At 47.7% G+C, this 15,684-nt stretch overlaps 1 protein-coding gene across 5 annotated transcripts in view; it reads right to left on the bottom strand.

Moving 5' to 3' along the window:
- ACTR3B (actin related protein 3B) overlaps positions 1–15,684 on the bottom strand; it is a 73,512-nt gene that overhangs the window by 18,946 nt on the left and 38,882 nt on the right. For 3 of the 5 annotated variants that reach the window (XM_061415279.1, XM_061415278.1, XM_061415282.1), the window contains 4 exons: positions 7,825–7,920; positions 6,816–6,923; positions 3,218–3,361; positions 184–357 (listed from right to left, as the gene is read on the bottom strand). In XM_061415279.1, coding sequence (XP_061271263.1) covers positions 184–357; positions 3,218–3,361; positions 6,816–6,923; positions 7,825–7,920 — 522 coding nt within the window. Of the gene's footprint in view, positions 1–183; positions 358–3,217; positions 3,362–6,815; positions 6,924–7,824; positions 7,921–8,608; positions 8,943–15,684 lie in introns of those variants that run through there. The other 2 variants (XM_061415280.1, XM_061415281.1) reach the window with 2 other exon arrangements.

The raw sequence follows: 15,684 nt of genomic DNA, 5'->3' as shown, positions 1-15,684 counted from the left end.
AAAAAGGGCAACAGTCAAGCAGGTGCTATAACACACGGTGCTGTAACAGCTGCAGAGGGTACAGCAGGCGCCCGGCGGTCCTTACGGGAAGGCGGCCCGAGGACTGCTGCCTACATACACCAGGGGGCAGCATCGCTCCACCACACACGACGGACTTTGCTCTCAGAAAGCCCGCCTCTTTACCTCCGGGTGAAAGAAAATCTCAGGGCCCAGGAACCTTTCGTAGCCAACATCTATGACGAACTTCTTCTGGTTGATGGCGTTGATCCCCGTGTACTGTTTGATCCACTTCCGAGGATCCACGTCGTACTTGGCGAACTCCTTGACTATATCAGGGCAGATGTAGCAGTATTTCTCCTGCAGACACACACACACAGAGAAGTCACCAGAGTCTGCCTTTGACCGAGACCCAGTGACCCCCAGCCCTGGACACCCCGAAACCAGTCCTGCCCGCTCATCACAACTCCAGTGCGGACGCGGTCCGGCCTCACAGACTTTTCATGACTCTGCTCCAGACTATGAGTGAACCTGCTTGCTTTGCAGCTTGGCTATTCATCTCAGCCCTCCCCTGTCATATTCTGCTGCTTATCAGCGGAAGTACTGACAGTATGTACTAGGTATCTTGTCTCCATCTCCTGTCTCCTTATTCCTCGTGGGGCCCCACGCGGCGCCTGCCCAGGCACTCACAGCCGTCCACCCAGACCAGCAGACCTGCACTGCAGCCCCACACTGAACACGGCCAACTTCACCCTGATACTGAACACGGCTGATCACGGGTCCTGAACCTGCTGTGCAGTCTGACACGGCACAGCCACCAGCTCTACAACGTGGACACACAGGACTCACAAGAAAACACACACCCCTGCCCGCTGGAGCACACACTCCAGCATGGAGTCAGGAGAGGAAGCAACGACGTGACGAAGAAGCAGACGACACGGCACGCTACAAGGTGCCAGGCGCCACGGACAAAAGAGGCCAATGGGCAGGACAGAGTGGCCACGCACCGCAGCCTGAGAACCTGCTCCTGGTTTTCACCCAGGCACCAGCACCAGCCTGAGACGTGCCCAGTGTCTCCTTGGCGTCTGGTGATGCTCCCCTGGGGATCTCTGGTCAACCACCTGTCCTGAGAGCTGACCTCAGCAGAGAAGCAGGTGGCTCTTGGTTACCAGATCCTGAAATAAGCTTCCTGTGGGCAACGTAGGCTGTGTTCAACACCAGGCACAGAGCTCATGCTCACCGCACATCTTAGGGCCTCAGGAGTTGGTGATAGACAGGGAGGCCTGGCGTGCTGCAGTCCATGGAGTCGCAAAGAGTCAGACACGACTGAGAGACTGAACTGAACTGAAGGTGGTTTCACGATAATAAGTTTGAAGTGTCCTAGAATCCCTGAAACAGATCCTATTGCCATCCTTGATATACTCTGTCAAATTATAAGCTCCACAACACTGTGCTCGTTAACATCAGAGTGAGTCCATACGACTGCAAGTCTGCAGACTGCAGACAGAAGTGTGCCGCTGCCCTGGAGGCCTGCTGAGTTCTTAGGGCATCTCAACTGGTCTAAGTGACGGCATGAACACCTCAGTGACGCTGGATGGGGCGCAGCCATGTCTGCACTAAGCTCTGAACCCCCGCTGCCAGGACCGTGAGTGCCAGGCCCACCAGCCTCAGGCCTGCGGAGACCACCCCTGTGGGGTGCAGGGGCTCCACCACCTTTCCAGGACGCCCCCGCCCCGGTCTCAGGAAGGAGTGAGTGGAGGACTAACCACAGACCAGGCAGCTGGCTAGAGGGACAGGGGTCTCTCTCAGCCCCACTTTACAGCTGAGCCACACGCTGTGCGTCCTGAACGCACCAGATCCAGGGTCAGGGTCAGCACCGGGCCCCAGAGGGCCCGCGACAAGGAAAGGCCACCACGGGGACCCAGAAAGCAGCCCCCCAGTCACCGCTCAGGGCTCCGCTCCCCCACGTCCACCCCGAGGGCTGGTCACGTGCATGACAGAGGGGGCGGGGAAGGGACAAGAAGAAAGGCGAAGGGAGGGCAGATGGGGGAGGTTTCAGTCTAAAAGGACGCTTCCATGACCTTCCCAGGAGAGAGGGTGGATCTGGGGTCGGGCCGGGGCTGCAATTTCGGCTCTGAGGCGCCTCCTCCCTGGAAGCTCCTGTCCTGGACACCCAGGGTAGCGGGGGCCCCTCCTCGCAGAAGCCCCGGCCCCAGAACACCTGTGCTCACCGAGGGCGGGGGGGAAAAAAGGGAGTGCCCCCTTGCTCCCTTCAAGCCCCTTACTGGGTGCTTAGTTGGGGACAGGCAGGGGAGACTAAACTCCCTGAGGTTCAGATGCTGTGTGCTCTATGAGAAGGGGAGACGCCCAAGGCCCCGTGTCACCCCCACACTTAAATGCTTCTCCATAAACAAAACCCTTGCTCTTCATCTGTATAATAATCACCCTTGTATTATGAAGACTCTCTTGCATTTTGGCTCTAATAAAAAATGGTAATTTGTCCTGATTTCTAGTGATTTATCCTGATTTTCAGTTATTTGTCCTGATTTTCAGTTATTTGTCCTGATTTTCAACCTGGAAAGAAAGCTTCTTTAAAAAGGTCTGTCAGCTGCTAGATACAGAGAAACACAAAGACCAGACTGATGGGCCCGGTCAAGCAGGCACTTTTAGAAAGGCCCTGTAGGACGTTTTTCTTCTCATCTTACTGATTTGATCTTAAAGCCCCTGAAACCTTTCCAGCATGGTCATTACAGTCTAGAAACGACAGGGGGAGGGGTGGGGGGCGCCGATCAATGACCCCACCCTGGAACAGCATTACTCTGAGCTGTAATTCACAGGGCTCAGAACCACACTCTACAGGTGCTGGAAATGCGTCTGAACGCTGGCTGACTTCACCAGACCCCTGACATCACTGCTGCTGCTCCCTAAGCTAGAGATGAACTTGGAGGGAGGGGAGGCAGACACGCTCAGCTAACTGAAGTTCTAACCTAATTAGGCTCCTTGAAATGATGCTGACCTGGGTCCGGTGCTCAACCCCGGCCACCAAGCTGCCCTCATTAACAGCAGGAACCCCCGCAAGCATAAACGGATAGAGACCCACGTTCTCTTGGGGAGGGAGGAGGAAGGAAGATGAAGCGGGGGGCGGGGGGGATGGCAGCAAGGGAACCCTCCAAACACCATTTCTCTCCGAGCAGACCAGCCTGCCCCCGCCTGTCTCTACCTTGATGGCTTTGGCGGTCTCCAGAGACTGCTCCGGTGGGATCCCCGCCTCCCGCTCCCGCAGCAGCTGCTGGATGAAATAGGTGATGTCCCGCCCTGCAATCGGGATGTGCTTGATGCAGCTTCCAATCACGTAGCCTTCTGCCTAGGGAAGGAGGGAAAAGACCAGGGGAGGCCTGTGAGCAAGTCCAGGAGGCACGGGCTCCCGGGCTGAGTCGGCCCTGCCCGCGCAGCACCACAGGGTTTCCCTCAGCCACACTGTCTGCGGAGGGCTCGCTCAGGCCTGGAGCCAAGTGCGGTTCCGTCAGTAGAACCTGATGTTTTCAAGAATGTGAAGAGAAAACCCTGTAAGACAGTTCATTTCCAAAAAGTATGGCTGCCAGTCAGAACAACGAATGAATCCTCCTTTTGTTCCTCTAACGAAAAGGAAAAAGTTTTATTTATAAGTGTTACAGCAACGAGAAGTGGACCTGTCGTGAAAATTCAGCAATCTGGTTAGCAGGCAGGACGCAGATGCCAACAACCTGGACTCAGTCTGGTTCCACAGGCATGGGCTGAGGGGCCGTGGACGCTGGTGACACGTTTCAGCCTCGGCGCCCTCATCCATAACGTGGGGCACATGGGGCGGATGTTGGTGACACAGCCTTCATGGGTAAGTCCAGCACCCAGCCAGTCCCGGGCAGGTAGTAAGCGCCCAGGAAGTGGTGCCCTCCACCATGCAGTGAGTGGCACTGCTCAGGGATGACTGGTCAAGCCCCCCTGAGCGGTCCGCCGCGGGGGACCATGCTGGGAGGGGCTGGGCCGTCCTCCACCGGTGCCAGCAAGGAGCTGCAGCCTGGCGCCCCCGCCCACTGCCCTGCGGGCACAGCCACCACAGAAGCCAGGCTGGGCGCCTCTAGCTCGCTCCAGGGAGCTGACGGTCAGCGAGGCCAGCTTCCTCGAGTGCAGAAGGGACCCTCAGTCTCCCGTGAAGCCCTGTCTCCTGGGCCACGAGCCCCTGGGACAGAGCGGACAGAGGCGGCTCCGTGTCACAGCGTGTCAGTCCTAACAGCTGTAAGCACAGACGCCATCACCAGTTAAGTTGCAGGAACAAGTCCCTGAGTTCCTCTTGAGGTTTCTTCTGACGTAACTCCATCTAGCAGAGAAGCTGTGGCCTTCCCAAAGAGTCCAAGCCATTTATTAAATATTTTAAGATCGAGATAAAAGATATGAACAAATTATTAAAATAATAAAGATAAACATAAACACTCATAAGAATATGAGCTCTCTCTGACACAAACCACTCACAATTTTTATATTCTATGTCTTGTGTTAGTCACTCCGTCTTTGTAACCCACCAGGCTCCTCTGTCCACAGAATTCTCCAGGCAAGAATACTGGAGTGGGTTGCCATTCCCTTCTCCAGGGGATCTTCCTGACACAGGGATCAAACCCAGGTCTCCCACACTGCAGGCGGATTCTTTACCATCTATGCTTTATATATAACACTTTCTAAAATGAATTCAACCAGTGTTCAATCAGCTTCATTGCAGCATTAAATATATTAAAACGGCCCACAAAACCAACAACAGGAAAATAAATGAGTGATGCTATACCCAGAGGATGGGCTATTATGTAGTAACTATTTTTTACACAGAATATTTAACCATACACTAGGGATAAACCAATATGCAAAATATAAATTTAGGATTACACTGTACAGTCAGAATACAAAATCAGACACAGAATATTCTAATTCTGCTTAAAATATATGCACGTGTGTTTAAGACCTTAGAAAGATATATAACCAAAAGCATAATGCAGTCCTCTGAGTGGGTACTACAGGTCTTTTTTTTTTTTTCCCTTCTCTATCTGTCCAAATTTTGTTCAACAAATGTAATTTTTATAATCAGGAAAATACTGGAAATAAGAAACAGATAAAAAGCTGAACAACAGCTTTCTCTGTGGGCCTGAACACCATGTAGAAGTTTTCTTTTCTTCTCCTCAACCAGATGCCAGAGGGAGGCAAAAAGCAGGGCACCGTCCAGACCCAGGTCTGCCCTGTCTCTGAGGGCATGACCTCAACGCGGAGGCCAGCCCTCAGCAGTAACCTCGAGGGTCTCCAACACTGGTCATGGCCCTCAAGAGTGGGTAGGGCTCAGGGCCCAGCGGAGGGTGCTCTGCCAGCATGGAGAAGGCTCTGCCCCGTCTCTCCTCACCCCCCCGGGGCTCAGGGCACACTGGCAGGGGGGCAGGCGGGAGGAATGTGGCTGTATCCTCCTGACTGTGGACTGTGGACACAGGAACCTTGCCCTGCAGTGAACGCTGGCCTTCCAGGAATTAAAGCTTTAGCATATTAGTATATCACTTCTCAAATGCCTGAAATGAAATGGTGACTATTTTTTCAATTAAAGTAAATGAATTGTTTTTTAAAAAAAACACCCAGTTTGCACTTTTAAAAGACACACACACGCACCCATGTATGCAAAAAACACACTTGCAGTATCCATTGATAACTAGTAACAGGGTTGAATCTGAGTCTGGAGGAGGAAGATGAGGAATCAGAGCGGGTCTGACTGTCCATTGTGCGCCCCCTGCAGGCAGCTTCAATTCATCTTTAAAAGAGCAAACCAAATAATGTGCTTCCCTGGTGGCTCAGCTGGTAAAGAATCCACCTGCAATGCGGGAGACCTGGGCTCAATCCCTGGGTTGGGAAGATCCCCCTTGGAGAAGGGAACAGATAGCCACTCCAGTATTCTGGCCTAGAGAATCCTATGGACTGTGTAGTCCACGGGGTCAACAGTTGGACACGACTGAGTGACTTTCACTTTCAAATAATTAATTTAAATAATCCACTGGACTGAAAGAAAAAACAGATAGTGTTCTCTTGAAGCCTGAATTAAGAAATCACTTCTCTAACACTTTGAAATTTAAAACCAAAAACTGACATTGCAGAGTATTCTGCAGGCCAAAATGAACAATCATCCCTTGAAAGTGAAAATCAGTCATGTCCAACTCTGCAACTCTATGGACTATAGCTCCTCTGTCTGTGGGATTCTCCAAGCAAGAATACTGGAGCGTGGTGCCATTCTATTCTCCAGGGAATCTTTCCAACCCAGGGATCAAACCTCGGTCTCCTGCATTGCAGGCAGATTCTTTACCATCTGAGCCACCAGGGCATCTCCCTTTCTTGGCTCTTAAATAAGAAGCAAGAAGTGATTCCTCTAAAGCAGGAGCTGGGTCAAGCTACCCACCTCTTGTGACACACCAAAGAGGTCATCCTGAGCTACTGATACCCAAGCGGACAGCTCAGAACGTGAGCCAGGAAAACCCCCTGGTGATGTACCGTGGGATCACGCGGAACCCAGGAGACCCCAAACCACTGCTGATACTCTGACTGCAGAAACCTCCCACTGCAGATCCCAAACTGCCAGCACCACAGACACGGGCCGCTGTCTTCTTTCTCACACTCCTGGGTGTGAAACTCCTGCTACCTTGGCTGAGTACAGCCATGTCCTCTAAAGTGGTGTCTTAACTCCAGAAGGGTGTTTTCCCTTCGTCTCTTCCCTCACCTCTGATCAGGTGAGGCCCACAGAGTGAGGCCCTGAAGATGCCGCTTACCACTGGGATGGCGTGGGTGACCCCGTCCCCGCTGTCGATGACGATCCCCGTTAACGTGCGTTCGCCCACCTGGCGCGATGTCCACGAGGCGGCCAGAGCCAGCACTGCCTGCACGGGAGACACGGAGACCATGAGCCTTCGGGGAGACTCTTCCCAAGGCCTTCACCTGAGGGTTCTCAGGTTCAGTCAAGCCTTCTCTTACTCAACAAGTCTGAGTAACTTCTTCCCTTCCCCACCCTCCATCTTCCCCCAAGAATTCAAATTCCAGTCCCATGGGGGACTAACATGCAAATTCTGTAAGCTTCACCTAAGGAGTCAAGCTTTCCGCAAAATAAACCAGAGTCTTGCAAAGAAAAGCTGGTAAGAACCACCAGAGGTCATGGCATTTGCTATCTCCCAGATTAATTTTCTATGTAACTCCTCCTCCTCCTTTTTCTTAGAAGTGAAGGACCAGAGTATGCAGAAAATATTTTGGGAGATACTTTTTAAAAATTTATTCCCAAAAATCTCAGTTCCTTTATATAGAGTAGCAGATAAATAACAACAACCAAAACCAACAAAAACCCCACATTCAGAACAATTAGCTTCTACAAGCTCATGGAGCCCAAATCCCAAAGGGATTTTTGTTCTCTAGAGAGTTTTGTTCTGTTTTTCAACAGATTCTATAGCATCTTTTCTTTTTTATGATCAGAAGGGAAAGAAGCCAAAAAAGAACCATTGTCTCAAGCCTGTCACCCAAATACCTTAGATGCTCATGTATGTGAAAAGACAAAAGCTGGATAGCTCCATACCAGCAGTAAAAACACAGATCACAGAACATGTTCAGACAGCATTTGAGTTCAAACCCAAATTGTGTGTGTGTGTGTGTGTGTGTGTGTGTGTGTGTGTGTGTGGAGGGTGCAGAAAAGGAAGAACACACAGCAGTCTCACAACAGGAGCCTTTAGGATCACCTTCCACTATGAGACAGCCAAGGATATTTAAGAATCATAAAAATCACTCTGCTTTTACCTGAACTGCAATGTAGAGTCCTGGGACATTAAATGATTCAAACATAATTTCTGCGAGATACTCTCGATTTTCTGGTGTATTCAGTGGCGGTTCTGTCTGTAAGAAAACATTCACTGTATGTAGCGTTCACTCAAATTTCATGTCACTACAACAGAATCATAAAAGAGTTACCCTAAAAGCATGATAACTAGGCTGCTGTACCATTTCTTAATTTCACAGGTAGGGCACACTCAGGGAGTACTCTAAAGAAATCAGTACTTTAAGAAATGGTCTAAAAAAAAAAAAAAAGAAAGAAATGGTCTTACAGCTCCTAATGTCTTAGGAGCTTTGACACAGCAGAGCAAGGACCTCTCTAAACACTTCTGCTCTTACTAGCCACCCCCAAAACAAGAACCAGACACAGAAAAGGAAACTCTACCTTCGATAATGCAACACCCACACACCCTGAAGCTGAGGAGACCTGCGGCGAGCTGCCAAGGGCAGTAACACCCCCCCGCCCCCCGGGACAAGAGAGGACACCAAGAAGGGGAAGGACCGGTGACTCCAAATGGCAGGCCAGCCACGCGGGTCTCCGAGAAGAGCTGAAGCAGGGCGCCCCGGCGTGGAACAAGACCAGTCTGAGCAGAGAAGAGCTGAGAAGCCTCCCTCCCCGAGCCCCAGCTGCTGTGAGAGCACAGGCCACAAGGTCAGATGAGGCAACTTTGCCATCAGCTGCGAGGCAGAAAGACCCACGCAGAAGCAGCTTCGCCCAGACCCTCTTCACCCGCGCCCGGCCCAAACTCACACGCAGAGCTGTCCAGAAGAACTCCCTTCATTCCAAGATGAGGAAAGAACTCAAAGAAACCAGCCAAAGGCCATATAAAAACACCGCACGAGAAAGGGAGGGAAGGCAGAAAAGTAACAGGAAAAACAAACGGCAGACCAAAAAACATTCACCCAGAAAAACAGAAAAAAACGAATCAGGTGAAAATCATGGTAAAGACATTTCAGAAAATTCAAATATCTGTTTTAAAATAACTACCATTATCAAAGAGGAGGAAGTAAACAGGATTACAGAAAAAGAATAAATAAACCTGCTTTTTGTCATTCAGCAGTATGTTGTGAACACTTTTCCATGTCAATAAATATGGATATACATCATATATTTAAGCTGCAAAAAAAAAGAAAGAAAAAATAAATAAATAAAAATTCTCTGGGCCTTTAGGCAAAAAATTCCACGTTACCCTTTGTTATAGACTGAGCTGTGTCTCCCAGAATTCCTACGTTGAAGCCCCAACCCTTGTGTGAACGCATCTGGAGAGGAAGCCTCTAGGGAGGGAAGAGGGGTACATGAGGTCATGGGGGAGCCCTTATTCCACAGGATTAATGTCTTTGCAAGAAAAGGAAGGCAGACCGGACAGCTCTCTTTCACACCCGCACAGAGGGAAGACTGTGGAGGACACGGAGAGGTCAGGAAGGACGGTCTCACCAGACACCAGCCCTGACGGCACCTGACTACAGACCTGAAGCCTCCAGAACTCTGAGAGAACACTGTGGGATTTTAGCACGCTTAGTCTGAGCAGCCCCTTCATGGATCACACATGTGTCATGGCGAAGGGGCTTGCATAACTCAGTGAAGTGATGAGCCATGCCCGGCAGGGCGACCCAAGATGGATGGGTCATGGTGGAGAGTTCTGACAAAACATGGTTCATTGGATAAGAAAATGACAACCTACTCCAGTATTCCTGCCAGGAGAATCTCATGAATAGTACAAAAAGGCAAAAAGATATGGCATCAGAAGATGGACCCCCCCCCCCAGGTCGAAAGGTGTCCAATATGCTACTGGAGAAGAGCGGAGAAATAGCTCCAGATACCTTGGCCACATGATGAGAAAAGCTGACTCAGTGGAAAAGACCCTGATGCTGGGAAAGCTTGAGGGCAAGAGGAGAAGGGGAAGACAGAGGATGAGACGGTTGGATGGCATCACCAACTCTGTGGACATGAGTTTAAGCAAACTCCAGGAGATAGTAAAGGACAGGGAAGCCTGGCGAGCTGCAGTCCATGGGGTCGCAAAGAGTCAGACACGACTTAGCAACTGAACAACAGAAAATGTTCGAGCACACAGAACAACCCTTAAAACACAGAAAGTAACACATGTATACCTGTGGCGGATTCATTTTGATATTTGGCAAAACTAATACAATTATGTAAAGTTTAAAAATAAAATAAAATTAGAAAAAAAAAAAGAATCCACATATGTGATATCACAGAAAAAAAAAAAAAACACAGAAAGTACAGCCGGTCTCAGCCATCAACACTACACAGGTGTGTACCACTGGGTCACTTACAGGGTCCTCAGGGCAGGAAGGTGTGGCCACATTGCTAACCAGTTGTGTTGTAAAAACAAATCTTCCCTGGTGGCTCAGTTGGTAAAGAATCTGCCTGCAATGCGGGAGACCTGGGTTCGATCCCTAGGTTGGGAAGATCCCCTGGGGCAGGGAAAGGTTCCAATATTCTGGCCTGGAGAGTTCCATGGACTGTATAGTCCATGGGGTCGCAAAGAGTCGGACACAACTGAGTGACTTTCCCTTTTCACTTTTAAACATATAAGAACCTGGAAGAATCTCATTCCTATGAAGCTTTCCTGAATTAACTATTAGGAGATAAGTTTTAGCCAGACAATCAAAATGCAGAAAGTACAGCCAATGACTCACAGTGAGCAATTAATCCATATAAGATATAGAAATAAAGATTTTTCTTTTCTGAGAATTATAGCCATAGAACAGAATGTAAACACTGTAAATTAAATCAGCAGAACCAGTATTAAGTTGAGAGGTATACATGGAAAGGAGGAAAGAATAAAAAGACATTGATAACCTTGTATCATGGAATCAAAAAATAATTGTTTTATTGACAGAGTATCACATATATTAGTATACATAACGTTATAGATGTAAATATTAGAATGTTTAGTGAAAGTATTAGTCGTGTCCAACTCTTTGCAACCCCATGGACTACAGCCAGGCTCCTCCATCTGTGGAATTCTCGAGGCAGCAATACTGGAGTGGGTAACCAATCCCTTCTCCAGGAGATCTTCCTGACCCAGGGATCAAACCCGCGTCTCCTGTACTGCAGGCAATTCTTTACCCTCTGAGCCACCAGGGAAGCCCAGTGTTTAGTAACAATCAGTCCAAAGCAGGTGACAGAGGAAAGGAAGAGAAGGTGAGAAAATGTGGAAGTGTAACAACTTAGTCACTAAGCACAGGAGGAAGCAGTCACCCCTACAAACGCAAGTAAATACACAAACGTATAGCTACATTAAAAAAAAGTTTTAAATACTGAGTCTTGGGACCAAAAAAGGGAAATACCAGAAAAATTCAAATCGGGATTGTGGATGAGTTAGCAGCATCACATCAATGTTGATTTTCTAGTTTTGATAATTACATTGCAGTTACGACAGATGTTAACAGAGGGAGCTGGAGAAAGAGTATATGGAAGTAATCTGTAAAGATTTTTTTAAACTTTCAAGTCTAACATTCTTTCAAAATATTTTAAACTGTACAAATAAAAGTAACTAAAACAATTTTTAAAAATTACTGAATTCTCAGGAAGAACTCACCCAATAAAAATCAAAGAGAAAAATCAAACCTGAGTTTTCAAACATGAACACACAAACAAAACACATAAAAACCAGACACCATAGCAGGCAGCAAAACAGCTGAGCCGAGCCCACACCAGCCCGCCCAGGAGGAGAGCTCTGTGGTTCACGCCCTGCCTTCGATTTTCCTAAGTTTGGAAACTGACTTCCTCTCTCTGCACAATTAGTGCTGACCTCACAGGAACCTAAACCCAGGCAGCACCTGGCATGTGGTGAGTTATTGTTACCAAAAGCATCAGCAAGGAGCAATGAGAGACACGCCTACTAGCGACAGTCTCTCGGCTAAGACCAGGAAACAAAATCGCATCACCCTATCCCCGCAAAAAAACCAAAGTGCCTCAGAGAGGCGCTGTTTCTAAGATGGGAAAAAACCCAAATGCCCATGTCTAAGAACTGATGCAACAAACGACCCCACGTCCATAAACACAACCTTCCGCAGCGATTAAAAAGCATGGGCTCTATGGGTGCTGACACGAGACACTCCCTCGAACAAGCTGTCACATGAACACGCCTTCATGTTCTTCTGTGTCAACAACTTCAAAAAAACAAAACAAGGTGTGCAGTGGAGAGGAATGGGAGCTGCTTCAAGGGCAGAGTGTCAGATAATGAGATGGGAACGTTCCAGAGACCTGTCACAGCACAGGGTGAACACAGGCAGCACGCTGGACTAAACACGAACATACGGATAAAGGGGTACATTTCACACAACGCTTTTCATCACGATTGAGTCTAAAATAAAATGTAAACCCGAGATGTACAGCAGTGTGTGTATCTCGTCACCACGGCACACACAAGCTCGTGTGCAGTGCCCGTGCCTGCACACTAAGCCCTCTGCTTGAGACCCAGGAAAGGCGGGTCCTCTCAGGAACGTGTCCTCTCAGGACACACACCGGGCAGCAGCGCAGAGCCGAGAGGAGGCCCCGAGGACTGGAAGTCCTCTGCACCTTCTGACTCTGTGCTGTGCGCTGTCTCTTCAAACAAGTCAGCGGGCTGTCGACGGGGGGTTTTGGTTCAGACTCCTGTCTAGCAACTAAGGCAAAGCTCAAACACAGTGCCCCAAGCAAGTTTTAATTACTGTAATTAGAATCAATATATTCCCCGGATGGGAGAGAGAACGCAATCTTAAGGGAGAAATAATAGAGGCATCAAAAGCAGACTGTAAATAAGGGATCTAAAAGTCACCCAACATGTAACTTATTTTAACGTGCCAGCCTCAAGGTGTTGCGATTAAACCTGTTACTTCCTTAAAAACAAACAAACCCACTGCATGGTCAGCACAGCGTCATGGCTGCTATTCTAGACCTCTTTCATCTAAAGCACATGAGTAACAGCTGCAGGTTTCAACAGTGCTGGCTACCAAATATCTCCTTAAAGTGCTTCCTATCAACCTGAAACGGAGAAGGCAATGGCACCCCACTCCAGTACTCTTGCTTGGAAAATCCCATGGATGGAGGAGCTTGTTAGGCTGCAATCCATGGGGTCGCTAAGAGTCGGACACGACTGAGTGACCTCCCTTTCACTTTTCACTTTCATGCATTGGAGAAGGAAATGGCAACCCACTCCAGTGTTCTTGCCTGGAGAATCCCCGGGACGGAGGAGCCTGGTGGGCTGCCGTCTGTGGGGTCGAACAGAGTCGGACACGACTGAAGTGACTTAGCATAGCATAGCATATCAACCCGAAAAACAAAGGCTGTTGGTGGGGTTAAATAACTGGGTAAATACAGGCAAACGCTGAGTGGGGGAGGGGCAGGGCACACAGCAGGTGCTGGGCAAATGTCAGCTATACTGTCGATAACCTAACTCATGCCAGAAGAAATTATATAGATTAACCACAGACAGCTACAAAATCTTTTCTCACCTTGAAGAGGAATGCAAGCACCTTAATAAGTACACTTGATAAACAAAGCATTTAAACTAAGTAGAGGGGAAAAAAAGGATCAGGAGAAGACAAAAACAGCATGGCAAGTGTGCGTGCTAACAGGGAGTGTTTCTCGTCTCCCAGCCAAGAGCTGCCTGGTTGGTGTGAAGCAAAAACTGAGCCTATGGAAGACGTTCCCAGCAAGAAAACAGATGAAGCCAGGCTCCTGGATTCTTCCTGGGTTTGAGCTCAGTGTCAACTGGTGCTCCAAATAAATCCCAGACGGATGAAAATTACGTGTCAACATCAAAGCAAAATAGGCTTACTACATAAAAATTCACAGGTATATTAGCTCAAAACATAATGTGCAAAGGGGGGAAAATGATAAAAACAAGTATGTGTTCTTGACAAAAGGTTGCTACCTATTATACGTAAGAGTTCACAGTATAAACAAAATATGGTACATACCTACAACAAGAATATTTATTGGCCCTAAAAAGATGGAAATTCTGATACGCTACAATGTGGCTGAACCTTGAAGACATTATACTAAGTGAAGCATGCCAGTCACGAAAGGGCAAATACTGTTCAAGTCTGCTCGTATGAGGGCCTGGAAGAGCTGCAGTCACAGACATACAAAGGAGGATTGGGGGAGCCGGGGGAGGGGAAAGGGGGGAGTTATTCTTTAACAGGGTCAGAGTGCCAGGCTGGGAGATGAACCAGTCCTGGAGGTGGATGGTGGTAACAGCTGCACAACAATGGGAATGTATTCCATTCACCAAACTGGACGTTCAAAAATGGTTAAAATGGTAAATTTTACGGTATGTACGTTTTACCACAAAAGAAACTTTTGTTGTTCAGTCTATCAGTCATATCCGAATCTTTGCGACTCCATGAACTGCAAGTCAGGCTTCCCTATCCTTCACTATCTCCTGGAGTTTGCTCAAACTCATGTCCACTGAGTCGGTGATGCCATCAACCATCTCATCCTCTGTCGTCCCCTTCTCCTCTTGCCTTCAAGCTTTCCCAGCATCAGTCTTTTCCAATGAGTTGCATCATGTGGCCAAAGTATTAGAGCTTCAGCTTCAGCATCAGTCCTTCCAATGAATAATCAGAGTTGATTTCCTTTAGGATGGACTGGTTGGATCTCCTTGCACTTCAAGAGACTCTCAAGAGTCTTCTCCAACACCACAGTTCAGAAGCATCAGTTCTTCAGTGTTCAGCCTTATGTTCCCCCCCCCGCCACATCTGTACATGACTACTGGAAAACCAGAGCTTTGATTACACAGACCTTTGTCAGCAAAATATGCTCTCTAGGTTTATCATAGCTTTTCTTCCAAGGAGCAAGCATCTTTTAATTTCATGGCTGCAGTCACCATCCACAGTGATTGTGGAACTCAAGAAATAAAATCTGTTACTGTTTCCACTTTTTCCCCATTTATTATTCGTCATGAAGTAATAGACCAGATGCCAAAATCTTTCTTCCCTGGTGGCTCAGACAGTAAAGAATCACCTGCAGTGCAGGAGACCCAGGTTCAATCCCTGGGTTGGGCAGATCCCCGAAGAAGGGAATGGCTACCCACTCCGGTACTCTCTTGCCTGGAGAATCGCACGGACGGAGGAGCCTGGTGGGTTGGTACAAGGGGATCACAAAGAGTTGGACGCGAGTGGGCGACTAACACATTAAAAAAATCTTCTAGGTTAAAAAAAAAGTTCATAGAAATCACAGCTATAGGAAAAGCAATATAACACTGATATGTAAGAACACAGCACAGGACATGAACAGGCAATTCACAAAACAGGACAGACAACTAACATACGAAAAAGGTTTAAGGTCCAAGTTATTAAAAATGCGAATTAATGTCAGATAATCAAAAATATTAATCCAATTCCGACAAGAGTTCAAATAATGTGGTCTCTTGTACACTGAAGATTTTAGTATGAAATGGTACACTAAAGATTCAAACTTATTAATACTTCTGGACCCCAAAATCATATTAATACATAACCTTTAATACATATCTTTAACACAACAAGTATTCTAAACATAGACAAAACTATGCAAAGATTACTTCATATTACTTCTTATAAAACCAAGAAATTGGAAGTGAAAGTAAACATCTAAAAATAGTGGAAGTGCTAAACAGACAGGCAGTATTCACTGGATAGAGGATTATATAGCCACTAAAATGAGGATTATGAAAACCTCTCCGCTCATGGGGGGAGAGGGATGGAAAACATAATATTGATGCAAAAACATATAAAAACACAGTGAAAAGATTAAGTGAAGATACGCTAAATATTAAAATGTATGTTAATGGCACAGGGGTGTGAAAAGTCCCACAGATATCTTCCAAATTTTCT

This window comes from Bos javanicus, chromosome 4 (genome assembly GCF_032452875.1).
Source record: "Bos javanicus breed banteng chromosome 4, ARS-OSU_banteng_1.0, whole genome shotgun sequence".
Classification (NCBI taxonomy): domain Eukaryota; kingdom Metazoa; phylum Chordata; class Mammalia; order Artiodactyla; family Bovidae; genus Bos; species Bos javanicus.
This window is presented reverse-complemented; position numbering and strand designations above follow the sequence as displayed.